Source organism: Rattus norvegicus, chromosome X (genome assembly GCF_021556685.1).
Source record: "Rattus norvegicus strain SHRSP/BbbUtx chromosome X, alternate assembly SHRSP_T2T, whole genome shotgun sequence".
Taxonomy (NCBI): domain Eukaryota; kingdom Metazoa; phylum Chordata; class Mammalia; order Rodentia; family Muridae; genus Rattus; species Rattus norvegicus.
In genome coordinates, this window is record NC_141554.1 from 87,027,825 (window position 1) to 87,042,757 (window position 14,933).

The following is a 14,933-nucleotide window of genomic DNA, read 5'->3' on the forward strand; positions in this document are numbered from 1 at the left end:
TTTTGATTATGGACACAGTTTGTACAGATTTTTGTCTGGTGTGGTAGATTTGAAATCAAGCTTAAAATTTTTAATGCATATGGTTAAAAAGTTTCACTCTGTATTTTAGTATGCCTTCTCAAGCTTTCTATATTATATATGTATATATGTATTAGATGTAAAAATTTAAAATAGTTATATGACTCACTATATATAGTGATATATATTATATATGATTCACTATATATATATATACTTAGTAAGTATATATTCACTAAAGATCTGCTTTTACTTTATACAAGGAAATATTTTATATCTCTATTAAAATGTTTATATTATTCAGAACACAAGATTCAGTGTTAATGGAGATTTGTTTCTTACTTCTAGAGGCTAAACTTGCTTTATTACCTAGATGAGTATTTTAGCTGTGTATTTGAAATTCACATTCACAAAATCAGAGTTGTTGTGATGGCAAAAGGCTGCTCTTTTATGTATCCCAAACATTTTTAAAGGTATATGCTAATTTGGATATTTCAAATGAATCTTACCAAGAAATCTATTTAATACTCATTTGGGGTACAGATAAAAATGGTCTCAACTTCACTTATTATTTGCTGAAGCATATATCTTTGTTGAAGATAGAAAGTAAAGAAATTCCAAGTAATTCTTCCCTGAAGTGAAAGCTAAAATATAAAATAAAGTTCGATATTTTATTGTTGCTGGTACACTGCATTGCATAGTAGTACATATATACAAATATACATATATTTATATGCATTTACATATTCACTAAAGATCTGCTTTTACTTTATACAAGGATACATTTTATATCTCTATTAGAATGTTCACATTATTCAGAATACAACATTAAGCGTGATGAAGTGTTAATGGAGTTTTGTCTCTTACTTCTGGAAGCTAAACTTGCTTCATTATTACCTAGATGAGCATTTTAGTTGTAATTTGGAAAAATGTATGATTTTAATTTCAGTGATCCATGGTTGGTTTCCTTGCCACATGTTTAGTATTTTCTTAGCCAGATAATGAAAGACCATACACCCTCTGGGACTACATCATGCAAATGATTGATTACAGAACAGTTGTCAGAATGGAACAAATCTGATTCGATATATTAGAGAGCTTAAACTCTTAGGCAGGTAATGACATTCCAGTTAAAAATGAAACTTCATTCCTAATACAACGATTTGTTCCTGAGACTACTTTTTTTTAAAACCAAATCAGACCTCTTTGAACACTGCTGTAACAGAAGGATATAGGCATGTTAACTTATTTTGATAAAACAAAGTTGAGTGTATTTTTTATTGCTTTGGAATGGCACAGTAAACTCATTTCACTCAAATAGTTTGGCCATAAACTGATGAAGGGTCTTGATAGACAGTAGAAAACATGTCAAACTACATCTAAATATAATGGAAAGGTTTCTTTAAAAATGACTTTTCATTTCAACTTTGCCCATTTTATTGTTATACTAAGGCAAAATTGTATTTTTTCATCTATACTTCAGTTATTGAAAGGCAACAAGTTTCAGTGTAATCCTCAACATTTATTAAGTATGACAAATAAGCAGTTTATACAACTGGAGCAAACATATGCTTTCACATCTGCTTTGAATAACATCATCATAATTTTAAAGATGATTTATATCTTTGCAAACTATAAAATGCCAACATTGCTATTATTAACAAAATTCTGAAAATGAAGAAATGCTGCTATTTTTCATGCAGCTTAATGATTTCTGTACTTTGCAAAACTATAATGCAGGTCTTAAATAATTATTTGAACTTTGCATTGGACATTCATATGCAAGCATGTAAAGTTTATGTATTCTGTGTTCTGGGATTTCTTTACACAGAAGTCTTTCAAATTGTATCTAAAATGACTCACCAAATGACAGTTTTTATTTGAATTCAAATGTTCTAACTAAACTGACTACTCATTGAAATTGAGTGATTTTATCTTTCTGTAGAGTTTGTGAAATAAATTAACCAAGTAAAATGTATAACATTATGTCACATGGTCCCTTTGGTGGTGACCTCATTGTCTCCTCATCTCTAAGACCCCCAATTAAAGAAAACCAGGAGGGATTTTAATCTAAAAAATGATTCCAAGCAATTTTTTTCTCATCGTTAATGCTCTATTTTTAAACTTGTGGAAAAGTTGGTAATATGCAATAGTATTCACTTCTATTTGGTCCATTTATATTGTATAATATAATGTTTTAAAGTTCACTGTTCATGAAGACACATTTTGGTGGTGACATCATAAAAATTCTTCAGGTTATTTAAAATTCTGAATATGAAACAAAAACAAAACTGTTTGAGGTTCTGTGCAGTATAGTAACATTCTCATAGCACACTAATAATTAGGCTAGTCACATGTAGAAATAGTCGGGATATGAATGAGTAGTATAAAAACATGGTATGGACAGGGGCAGGCAATGCTTTACAGAGATCATTGTGCCTGAGATTTACAAGGAAAAAAGTCATTTTACTGACTCAAAAGTCCTTAGTACTGAAAACATGTGTTAATAAGCTATATCCACATGTTCGCAGCAATTATGGTGGATATTTGCCGTATATTGTTGTTTCTAAGATGTGGTTACATTCAGTAAATGATTATCAAAACACATATAGATTAATCTGGGTAAGAAATAATGGGAATGTAAGAGTGCATAGTTTAAATTTTAGCTTTAAATTAATGGAAGAATTGTTCTTGTGAATATTTTGGACATTGTAAATTTTATGTATTTTATTTTTTATTTGTTCTCATATATTCCATCCCAACTGCAGTTTCTCATCCCTCCTCTCCTCCAAGTTTCTACTTCGAATATCTCCTTACCCCTAGTCTACTCCTCCTTAGTTTACCTTCAGAAAAGATCAGGCCTCTCACGAATATCAAACAAACATGGCATGTACAGTTGCAGGAAGATTAGGCATCTCCCTTCATAGTATGGCTGGACAAGGGAATCCAGTAGGAGAAAAAGAGGTCCCAAAAGCGAGCAACAGAATCAGATATCCCTATTTTAACTGTGAGGCATCATACAAAATTATGAAATCACCCAACTATAAATGATATGACATGGTCATGTCAGACCCAGGGAGACTCTCTGATTATCCGATCAATTTTTGTGAGCCCCTATTAGCCCAGGTTACTTGATTCTATGGTTTATCTTTTGGTGTCCTTGACCCATCTTGTTCCTACAATCCTTCCTCTTCAACAGGATCCCCCAGGCTCAATCTATTTGTTTGGCTCTGAGTCTATGCAACTGTTTCTATCAGTTGCTAGGTTTGCTTCTCTGATAGTGATTGGCCAGGCTCCTGTCTACACATATAGCAGGGTATCATGAGGAATCATTTTATTGACTTATTTTTGATCCAGGTATGTTTGGTTCCATCCTAAGTCTCTTGGTTCTACAGACTCTGGTAGCTGGCCCTCCAGGCAGTGTAAAGGCAAAGCTCCCTCTCATGGTATGGGTCTAAGGCTGGACCAATCATTGGTTGGGCTCTCCCATAATTTCTATGCCACCTTTGCCCCATCACATCTTTTAGGCAGGACAAATTGTAGATTGAAGCTTTAATTCCTGGTTTGGGGTTCCAATCACTCTACTGGAAGTGATATATTGTTATAGGAAATGGTCCATTCAGGATCCATATGCCCCATTACTAGGAATCTTAGCTAGCAGCATGGTCATAGATAACTGAGTAATTCATATAACTAGGTTTCTACCATGCCCCCGAATTGCAATTCAATTTCAATTGTCTCTTTCAGTACTCTCTCCCTCCTACCCATACTATCTGATCCATCCTATTCCCATTCGTATATGCTGCCAATCCAATTGAATTATTTTATTTCTCCTTCCCAAGTAGCATCATTCATCCCTCTCCCCCTTGAACCTTCCTTGTTACTTAGCCTCTCTGGGTCTGTGGATTGTAGCATTATTAGATTTATAGCTAATATCGATTTATTAGTGAGTATAAACCTTATTTGTCATTTTAGGTCTGAGTTACATCACTAAGGTTGTTTTGTTTTCTTGTTGTATATACTTGCATGTAAATTTCATGATTTTCTATCTTTCCTTCTTTTTGTAACAGCTGAATAATACTACATTGTGTAAATAAACCATATTCTGTTTATCCACTGCTCAGTGGAGGTATATCTAGGTTATTTCCAGTTTCTAGATATTATGAACATAGGTGAACATGTGTCCTTGTCGTGGATGGAGCATTTTTTGAGTACATGTCCAGGATTGGTATAACTCAGTCTTGAGGCAGGTTGATTCCCAGTTTTCTGAGAAACCACCATATTGTTTTCCAAAGTGACTGTACGAGATTGCATTCTTAAAAACATGGAGGAGTGTTCTCCTTTCTACATATCGTCAACAACATGAGCTGTCAATTGTGATTTTGATCTTAGCCCTTTTGACTGGTATAAGTTGGAATCTCAGAGTCATTTTGATTTGCATTTCCCTCAATGGCTAAGGATATTGAACATTTCTTCATGTATTCCTTGGCCATTTGAGATTATGTAGTTGAGAAATCACTGTTAGATCTCAACCTCAATTTTTAATTGAATTATTTATTTTGTTGATGTCTAGTTTCTTGAGTTATTTCTGTATTTTAGAAATTAGCCCTAAGTCAAATGTTGTATTGGTGAAAGTATTTTCTCATTCTATAGGCTGACGTTATTTTCCTATTGAAAGTGTCCTTTGCCTTACAGAAAATTTTCAGTTTTAGGAGGTCCTATTTATTGATTGTTGATCTTAGTGCCTGAACCATTGGTATTCTATTCAAAAAGGAGTCTCTTGGACAAATGAGTTCTAGACTAGTTCCCACTTTCTCTTCTGTCAGGTTCCGTATATCTGGTTTTATGTTGATGTCTTTTATCTGCTTGGACTTGAGTTTTGTAGGAAGATAGATATGCTTCTATTTGTATTCTTCTACATGTAGACTGCCAGTTAGACCGGCACCTTTTTTGAAGCTATTTTCTTTTTACCAATGTATAAGTTTGGATTATTTACCAAAAATCAGGTGTCCATAAGTGTGTAGGTATATGCCTTCAATTGGATTCCATTGATTGACCTGACTGTGGCCATACCAGTACCATGCAGTTTTTACTACTCTTGCTCTGTAGTACAACTTGATATTAGGGATGGTGATACCTCCAGAAGTTCTTTTACTATACTGGATTGTTTACCTATCCTGGATCTTTTTTTTAATATGAGATTTTCCATTTTTAGGTCTTGAACAGTTTTATTCTGTTTCTTTCCATTTGTTGGTTTGTTTTGTTCTTGGCTTTCTTTAAGGTATTTCTTCATTTCCTTCCATTGTTTGTATTTTCCTGGATTCCCTTAAGATATTTATTCACTTCCTCTTTAAGGACCTCTAATGTTTGCAAAAAGATGGTTTTAATGTTGTCTTCTTATGCTTCAACTCTGTTGGAATATTCAGGGCTTGATGAAGTACGATAGCTGGGTTCTGGTTGTGCCATATTGACCTGGTTTTGTTAATTATGTTTTTACACTGACCATTAGTCATCTGGGTTTGGGCTAGTTATAGTTAAACGTCCTGATTTCTTAGTTTATAGATGAGTGGATTTTTCTTTTTTTTTTTCAACTTTTGCTTTTGTTTCTTCTCAGAACTTTCAGCCGGAGTGGCCTGTGGTTTGGTTACTATTGAATCCTTGGGTTCAATAGAGAATACCTGCTTTTTAAAAAATTTTTATTGCTATTTTATGTATTTACATTTCAAATATTATCCCTTTTTCTACTTCCTCCTCCCCCATTTTCTCTCCCCATGCTTCTATTAAGATTCTCCCACTCGCACCTCAACACCCTGGCATTCCCCTATACTGGGAAAATGACCCTTCACAGGTTCAAGGACTTCTCCTATTCATGCCAGACAATGCCATTCTCTGCTACATGTGCAGCTGGAGCCATGGGTTCCTCCATGTGTACTCCTTGGTGGTTTAGTCCCTGGAAGCTCTGGTGGGGGTAGGGTGTCTGGTTGGTTGATATTGTTTTTCTTCCTATGGGGTTGCAACCCCCCTCAGCGCCTTCAGTTCTTTTTTTAGTGCCTCCATCACGGTCCCCATGCTCAGTCTCATCCTTAACTGCAAACATCCTCCTTTGTATCAGTAAGGCTCTGGCAGAGCCTCTCAGAAGACAACACTATCAGGTTCCTGTCAGCAAGCACATCTTGGTGTCAGCAATAATGACTTGGTTTGGTGGCTGCATATGAGATGGAACCCCAGGTGGGGCAGTCTCTGTATGCCCTTTCCTTTAGTCTCTGCTCCAAACTTTGTTTCCATATTTGCTCCTACGAAGATTTTTGTTCCACCTTCTAAGAAAGACTGAAGCATCTGCACTTTGGCCATCCTTCTTCTTGAGCTTCATGTGGTCTGTGGATTGTATTTTGGGTAATTTGAGCTTTTTGGGCTAATATCTACTTATCAGCGAATGCATACTGTGTGTGTGTGTGTGTGTGTGTGTGTGTGTGTGTGTGTGTGTGTGTGTGTGTGTGTGTTTGTGTGTGTGAGATTGGGTTACCTCACTCAGAATATTTTCTAGTTCCATCCATTTGACTAAGAATTTCATGAAGTCATTGATTTTAATAACTGAGTAGTGCTCCATTGTGTACATATACCACATTTTCTGTATCCATTCCTGTGTTGATGGACATCTGGGTTCTTTCCAGCTTCTGGCTATTATAAATAAGGCTGTTATGAACGTAGTGGAGCATGTGTCCTTACTAATATTCTGGGATTTTGCTGGCCTAAATGACCTTTGGAACTTTGGGTATTACCTTTCAGGTTCTAGAGTTTTGGGGTTTTGAGAACTGGCATGGCCTCTGGGGTTTTGAGTATTGGTGTGGTCTCTAAGTTTCCAGGTACCCCTGTGGCCTCTGGTACAATAGAGGATTTCTGGGGTTCTACATACCATCATGGCCTCTGAGTTTCTGGATCATGGTTTAGCATCCAGTAATGAATATTGTCTTCTGATGGAGTTGAGGGCCTGGATTTCTGGGTACCTGAGTGTCATCTGGTAGTACAAAGGGCTTCTGCGAGAGTTCTGGTCTGGGATATGAAGATGAGGGGAGGGTATGCTTTTCCAGACAGCTGAGCCAGTTTTAAGGTGTGTTGGCAGACAGCGGCAGGAACTATTCTGGGGCTCTGAGTACCAACAATGCCTCCAGTAGAGTAAGGGGCTTCTGCTATGGGTGTGAGGAATACAGAGACAAGGGTAGGGGCCTTTCTGTATATTTTAACATAGCATGTCCACAAAATTTCCCACTGGCATGTTAATTAGAAGTATATCATACCTGTAGATAAATTTAGGGATAGCTCTATAGTATATTATGTAACAAATAATGAACACTTTTTCTGTTTAAAGTTTCACTGATTTCTTTCATTTAGCAAAAATATGTTTTGGCGTTCACATTATTTTTGAACATTTAAGCATGTTATTTTATTTTCAAACATCAAACTTGGGTTTTACTCTTTTATTATAATATAAAAATATTAAGCTAATATATTGAACTTATGAACTGATATTTTGCTGAGATTTCCTTATTAGGTATATCTACTAAAAAGAAAATGTTTTGTGACTTATGATTTGTATGTTTTTACTTTTCTTTATGCTCATAATATACTGTGTATGATTTTGCTTTAATCACTGTATTGAACTGGAAAGAATGGCTTCTCTAATTAAGTATAGAGTAGTATTCATCTATCAGCAAACATATATATTTAGGGAACAGTTCAATGCTATGTCAATTTGTGTAAGCAACAGAATTAAGTGCTGACTTGGGACATATGATCTCGCTGACCATAGTCTTTTGAAAAGATTTACAGTACTAGATATAGAGTCCTATCTCTGGAATGAGTCCTAAATCCAATCACAGAACAGATAGCTTTTCTCGTAAAAGCTATCTCACTATTGCATATAAATGGGCATGTTTTCTGTGGCTGGTTAGTACTACAGTTCTTAAGGTTCCCAGCAAGTTAAGGTTGTTATGATGCCTTTTCTCACCAGCAATCTGAGTAGCAGTTGTCAGCACTGTAAAGCCAGCCAGCATACAGAAGCTTTCATCTCAGCTAAGTTCCAGTTTGATTTCTTGACACCATGCAAACAAGATATGAATTATCCTAAGCAACACAAATTTTCCATTTTGTTTTGTTCAGCAACCATGAGGAATGACTATATTACATAATATTCAGAGAGTCTCTAGGGCCTTTCTGATGAACAATTTTTAAAAAATCATATGTATCCAGAATTAAATTTGTCTATAAATTACCCATAATTTATAGGAGAGGATTTTTCCACCCATACAGGGTATTGTCTTACTCATTTTAAATATACATTGCTATTTAACTTTGGTTATAAGATAGTAGGTCTCTCTATGTCTTTTACACACTGCTTTCATTTTAAAAACTTCTACAACCCTTTCATCTTCCCTATGTACCCACTCCCTCCCTGGTGCTTAAGACTTTGACCTCATAGTATTTCCTCTCACTAATTTCCTCTTACCTATATTTTACTATATCCCACTCCTTTGAGGCATATAAATGACCCCTTTTTATATGTGTGGCCATTATATTGATCTAGATGGAACACACAAAATTAAATATTTAAATCTGTGATCCTCATATGCAATCTGATATAGTCAATATGGAAATATTTTTGAAGCTATAAATAGAACTAGTACTACTAATTTTCCACACCTGGTATACCCAAAACAACTTTATACTGAACTACTGAGATACTCAAAGATTCATGTGTATTGGTGATCTATTCACAATAGCTAGAAATAGAATCAGCTGTGGTAGCCATCAAGTGATGGATTGATAAGGAAAATGTGGTATGTCTAAACAGGGAAATTTTATTACACTTAAAGAAAAAATGAAATTACGAACATTGCATATTAATGAATGGAACTGAAAGCTAAAATACAGAATACGGTAGCCCAACCCACAAAATTATTCATGTTCTTTTTTAATATATGGCTTGCTAATATTTTATTTGTTTTTTTATAGTTATAAAAGGTAGGGTTGTTGGCTTGCAATATTATCTTATAAGTCTTAAATTCTTGTATTTAGTGCAAAGAAATTCATTTCAAAAATACCAATTGAAATTATTTATGCATATATTTAATTTATTTACTAATTTTTAGAATTATCTATTTGATATTTTTGGGCCATGGTTTTCTTATATTTAAGTTTTAATTATATCTTTTAACTGAAATAGATTTATACTACTTTCCTTTTTCATTTCATCCCTCATAATCCTCCCAGAGACCATATGTTGAAATCTTTACAAATCCTCCTACTTGCAAGTTCACAGATTCTTTTTCTTTGATTATGTTGTATACACATATATATGTACATATATATTAATATAACCTGCCAAGTCCAGTTTTGTTTATGGCTTCATGTCTGCCAACTCAGCATTGGACAACTTATAAGGGCTCTCATCCCTGGGAGAGGCCAATTCTCCTTCCAGCAGTTATATTTTGCCAGTATTTCCTTGCCTAGTGGTGGTACCAAAGGTGGGGGCTTGGGATGGAAGTAGCAGGATACACATGATATGAAATGGGAAGTAGAATAGCAGCGACGAGAGAGGAAGGTCCATACAAAAGAAGAAAGAAGGATGGGGAACAAATAACACCAATATTGTTTGATAAGGTTACTAAGAGTTATGTTATTTTATATTTGCCTAAGTTGTACTATATATACATATGTGTACATATATATATATATATATATATATATATATATATATATATATATATATATATATATAGTGTGTGTGTGTGTGTGTGTGTATTAAAATAAGTTAAGCTGCTCTGGCTATCAATGCTCCCTGAAAAGAACCATAGACTATAAAAATATTTGGTAACAGTCATGATATACCCCCATTCAAAGAGTTGTTTAGGGTAATCAAAAATGACTCCCAAAACAATGGATAATATTCATGTAGATATAGCTGCCTCCTACGGTTGAGGATGGGCCCTTCTTTCTGAATATAGCACATACTTAGGACAAAGAACTCAAATGGCTCGAGCTGGATATGATTGAAATACTCCTGTGGTCTAACTTTCATAGTTCTAAAAAATACTGAGCAAATTGTCCTAAATAGTTGTAACACCTATGAATCACAACAATTACTGGCATGGCAAGATATCCATAAAGGTAGTGACACTCATATGTCCATGTATGTGTAGACATTTCACTAAGGGACATTTTTCAAAGCTTAAATTCATGACTTACTAACTATAGAAGTACTCTGACTAAATTTCATACTTTACAAGTTTTAATAGCAGGCAACTTTGAAAGAATTACTCTATTTTCATCAAGCTCCTTGAATGTTTGTCAGGGTTTCCAATGTTCTCCTCTTGCTCTTAGCATATGAAGGACCTCTAGAAGTGCTCCAGTTCAGAGGTTGATATTGTTTGAACTTTTTTTTTCTTTTCTGATCAATATAGAAAAAGCTTTTTAGTTTTATTGATTAATTTCAAAGAAGTACATTTGATTTGGATTTAATATTTCCCTACGTAAAATATCACTGATTTCTATCTTTATTCTCATTTTTTCTTTCTATGTATTTTGTTTTTGTTATACAATTTATTTTACTTTTTTATGGTGGGAAATTAGATATTCAATCTTATAATTTTGTATTAGCTAGTATATATTTTAATAAAATAAGTTCCATTTTTTCAGAATTGTGTCATTGTGTTTTAATGTGTTAGTCACTGGGCAATAACATAACAAAAATATCTGCAATAAACATCATAAAATTATTAACAACGTAATTTAGCTTGTTGTTAAAGAAGTTTCAGTCCATGGCCACTTGTTTATGGTGTACTGGGTCTATATATAGGCAAAACATTAATACAAACAACATATGAGGAAATGCTCACCTAATAGAGTATAGGAAGCCCAGACAGAAGGAAGCCTGAACCAAGATCCAATGTTCTCTTCAAAAGCACATCTCAAGTAATCTGATTTCTTTCTAACAGGCATCAGCTCTTAAAATTTTTATTAGTTCCCCAAAATGATATCAGCTAGGGGACAAGTATTCAACACATGAGCTTTGAGACATCACTTAATATCTAAACCATTACATTTTACTTCTCAGGGGCTAACATCAATCTCTTAGACAAAAATGCATTCAGTCCATCTCTCAAAGTCTGACCTGTTTCAGCTTTATTATACAGTCTATTATCAAAGCCTTATCTAATTTTCAATGAAAATCATCCAAAAATTCAAAGATACAATGAAAAAGGGTAAATACTACCATTAGAAAATTGAAAAATATTGTCCTTCCTATGGGATTACAAACCCCCTCAGCTCCTTCAGTCCTTTTCCTAACTCCTCCACTGGGGACCTGGTACTCAGTCAGATAATTGGCTGCAAGCATCGGCATCTGTATCAGTAAGTTTCTGGCAGAGTCTCTCAGGAGACATCCAAATCAGGCTCCTGTTAGCAAGCACTTCTTGGCATCAGCAGTAGTGACTGGGTTTGGTCGCTGCATATGGGATGGATCCCCAGGTAGGGCTGTCTCTGAATGGCCATTTCTTTGGTCTCTGCTCCATTCTTTGGGTCTCTGCTCCATTCTTTGTCCCTGCACTTCCATTAGACAGGAGCAATTCTGAGTTAAAATTTTTGAGAAATGTGGGTGGCCCCATCCCTCAACCGGGGGCCTTGCCTGAAGGCTTGATGCCCTAGTGTAGGGGAATGCTAGTGTGGTGAGGCAGGAGTTGGTGGGCGGGTGCAGGAGCACCCTCCTAGAAGAAGGAATGGGGGTCGTGGGATAGGGGGAGAAACTGGGAATGGGGATAACATTTGAAATGTAAATAAATAAAATAACCAATAAAACATTTTTAAAAAGAAAATTGAGAAGTAGGAAAACATTATAGATAAATTGAACCAAATTCAACAGTGCAATGATTAATCCTGTAGCTCCATGTCTGTATCCAAGCATGTTCCAAAAACTTTGGAAAAAACAATCCCTACATGCTCTGGTGACAACCTTTCTGGCTTCTCACTCTGCAGATTTTTGAAAGAATTTTTTCTAGTATCTCAAGCTTATGTTAATGCTTAAGCATGAAACTCTTATCTTGCTGCATTGCAACCACACATTGGCTGGCATTTCAATTTTTCCTTCAATGTATCAGTAGACATTTCTCTTAAGTGTAAGTTTTAGATTCGCCATGTCCCCAAGTATCATGTACATAGTGCCAAGATCTACCATGGAATGCTTAAAAAGCGGGGTTCCCTTGGGGCATGACTGCAGTAGATTCTTAATTCCTATCCTTGTAAATATAAGAAAACATTTGTGGGGATGCTGTTCCTCATTGGCCTGTGTGGGCTCTATCCTCAAAGTTTCACAATTTTAAACATTTGACCTTTTGATAGATGATGCCTTCCCACTTAATGAGATGTCATCAAAGCACATTTACTATTCCCTGGTATTGCTAATTTCTTTTTCAACTACCCCATACCTTGGCCTGAATTATATATTTATGAACTGTCTTTTCTAACCATATTGAAATTATTTACTAATCATTGTAATGCACCTTTTGCTCTAAATTCTCAGTGTAAATTTCACTAAAAACAGCCAACATTTCCCATGCTACTTTATAAATGCTGTGCTGTTTTGAAACTTGCACTGTTTGAATGATAATACATTACATGGATGAATAATATTTGCTTCTCTATCCATTTCTTGCTATCAATTATGTGTAATGTTGCTTTGAGTATTTTTGTAGGACCTTTGTGTTGAATTATACTTTAACATATCTTAATACATACAGCTGGGAGTGGAACTTTTTGGTCTTATGGTAACTCAATGTGGTAATTTCTTAAAACACTACCACATTGGTGGTTTGTTTTTTTTTTTTTTTACATTTTTATTAGAAATCTGAAGATTCTAAATTTTGCCATCCTTGTCAACTCTTACTATTATCTATTATCATTTTATTAATAACAGAAGGGTGATTGTGAGCTTATCTCATTGGAATTTTGACTTGCATTCCCTGATAAAGATTGGAGTATCATTTCTTGTACTTTCGGTACTCCTGCACATCTTTAGAGAGATATTTGCATAAGTGTTTTTATTTTTAAATTTGGATAGTTTTATTTCAAATGTTAGATGTTGAAGTTACTTACATAGCTTAGTTAATAAGACTCTTTTCAGAAGTAATCTTAAAATATCTCACCTCACTTTATTGATTTGTTTTGTTATTTTCAAAATATCATTTAATAAAAAATTAAGCTGATAGAAATCAATACTTCTGTGAAGTATCAGAGTCCTTTGTAAGAAATCATTCCAGAATATATATTACTCCCTTTTCTCTAAGTGTTATAACTTTAAGTCTTACACTTAGATTTAAGATCCTCTTTGAATTATTGTATTTGCTGATGGCTAGTCTACTGATTTCATTCTTTTGCATACAGATATCCAATTGTCCCAGCACCATTTGTTGAACACTTTTCTTCACTGGATTGAGTTGGCACCATTATCAAAAAAATCACTCCTCCATCAAAGTAAGGGTTGATTTCTTGACTGAATTTTATCCTAAGGTCTATATTTATTCTTATGCTAGTTTTACCATGTCTTGAACACTGTATCTTTATAGAAAGATTTGTAATTGGGAAATGTGAGTCCATTTTTAAACCAGTATTGTTTCAGATAACTTTGGATTTTCTACATTTCTGTGAGAAATCTAGAATCAGTTCAACACCAATTTCTGCTACAAGCCCATTAGAATTTCAGAATTTCAATAAGGCTAAATACTGTTGATGAAAAGAATTTTGGTGCAACTTCCATCTTAATATTACATATCGTGCTTCATGAATGCAAGATGTCTCTTTAACATCTCCTTACATCCTCTTAATAATATTTTCTGGATTTCAGTACATATTTTATACATAACTGTAGTTGATTCTTAACTGATTTTTAGCCAATTGTAAATGGAATGCTCTAATTCAAATTTCAGATTGTTCACTGTTGCTGTATAGAAATACAATTTTTTCCCAAATTGATCTTATTTTCTTCATCTTTTTGAACATTAAATCTCTAATGGTCATCTATAGATTACCTGATGGGATTTTCTCTCTTTTCTTTATGATTTGTATATACATATCTCATTTTATATACCAATATAGACACATTTATCTGTCTGTTGCTATCTGTTTTTAATTGCTCTCTGTAAGTGATATTTCACTACATGAAGAGAAGTGGTGAGTTTACAATCGCTTTATTCCTAATGTTCTGAAGGAAATCTTTCATTATCCCCTGCTCAATTGTGTAATTATGCAGAATCTTTCGTAGATTCTATTCCTAAAGTTAGCAACTTTTTTTGTTCATCTACTTTGTCTTGTATTCATGCAAGTGTGTTAGATTTGGTCAATTTCTCTCTTTTTTTCTTTTTATTCATTGGAGATGACTCTATGGTTTTGATACTTTAGTCTATTAACATGCTGGATTAATTGATACATTTTAAAGTAAATTCCATTCTTATATTTTATGGTAAGAAAATAATAAGATATATTCTTCTAACAATTTTAAATTGAGAATATTACTATTTGTACAGTACAATTGTATATAGCTGCTTTCTAGAACTTTTCAGTTTTTATGTAACTCAAGTTTAATACAATAAACTGCAATAAAGTGCAATTCCCATTTACCATACCACTCTTTTCTGAAATCAGCTACTGTCTCTGATACTACATGCTTGAGAAATACCTTAAATCTACATGAAGAAAAAAAAAAGCATGGAATCCTCTCCCTCTGTGTCTAGAGTATTTTGCTCAATGTTATATATCCCAGGTTCATATATGTCATAGAATGTGACTGGGTATTTTACTTATTTAAAGGTGATTGCAATTTAAATAGTTATATATCATGCTTTGTTTATATGTTTGCCATTGCTAGATAT

General features: G+C 34.2%; 1 protein-coding gene across 50 annotated transcripts in view; it reads left to right on the top strand.

Annotated features, from left to right (window-relative positions):
* Dach2 (dachshund family transcription factor 2) overlaps positions 1–14,933 on the top strand; it is a 563,517-nt gene that overhangs the window by 476,687 nt on the left and 71,897 nt on the right. For 28 of the 50 annotated variants that reach the window (XM_087599387.1, XM_087599389.1, XM_087599392.1 and 25 more), the window contains 1 exon segment: positions 13,450–13,539. In XM_087599387.1, the coding sequence (XP_087455513.1) occupies positions 13,450–13,539 (90 nt within the window). 50 annotated transcript variants of the gene reach the window in all.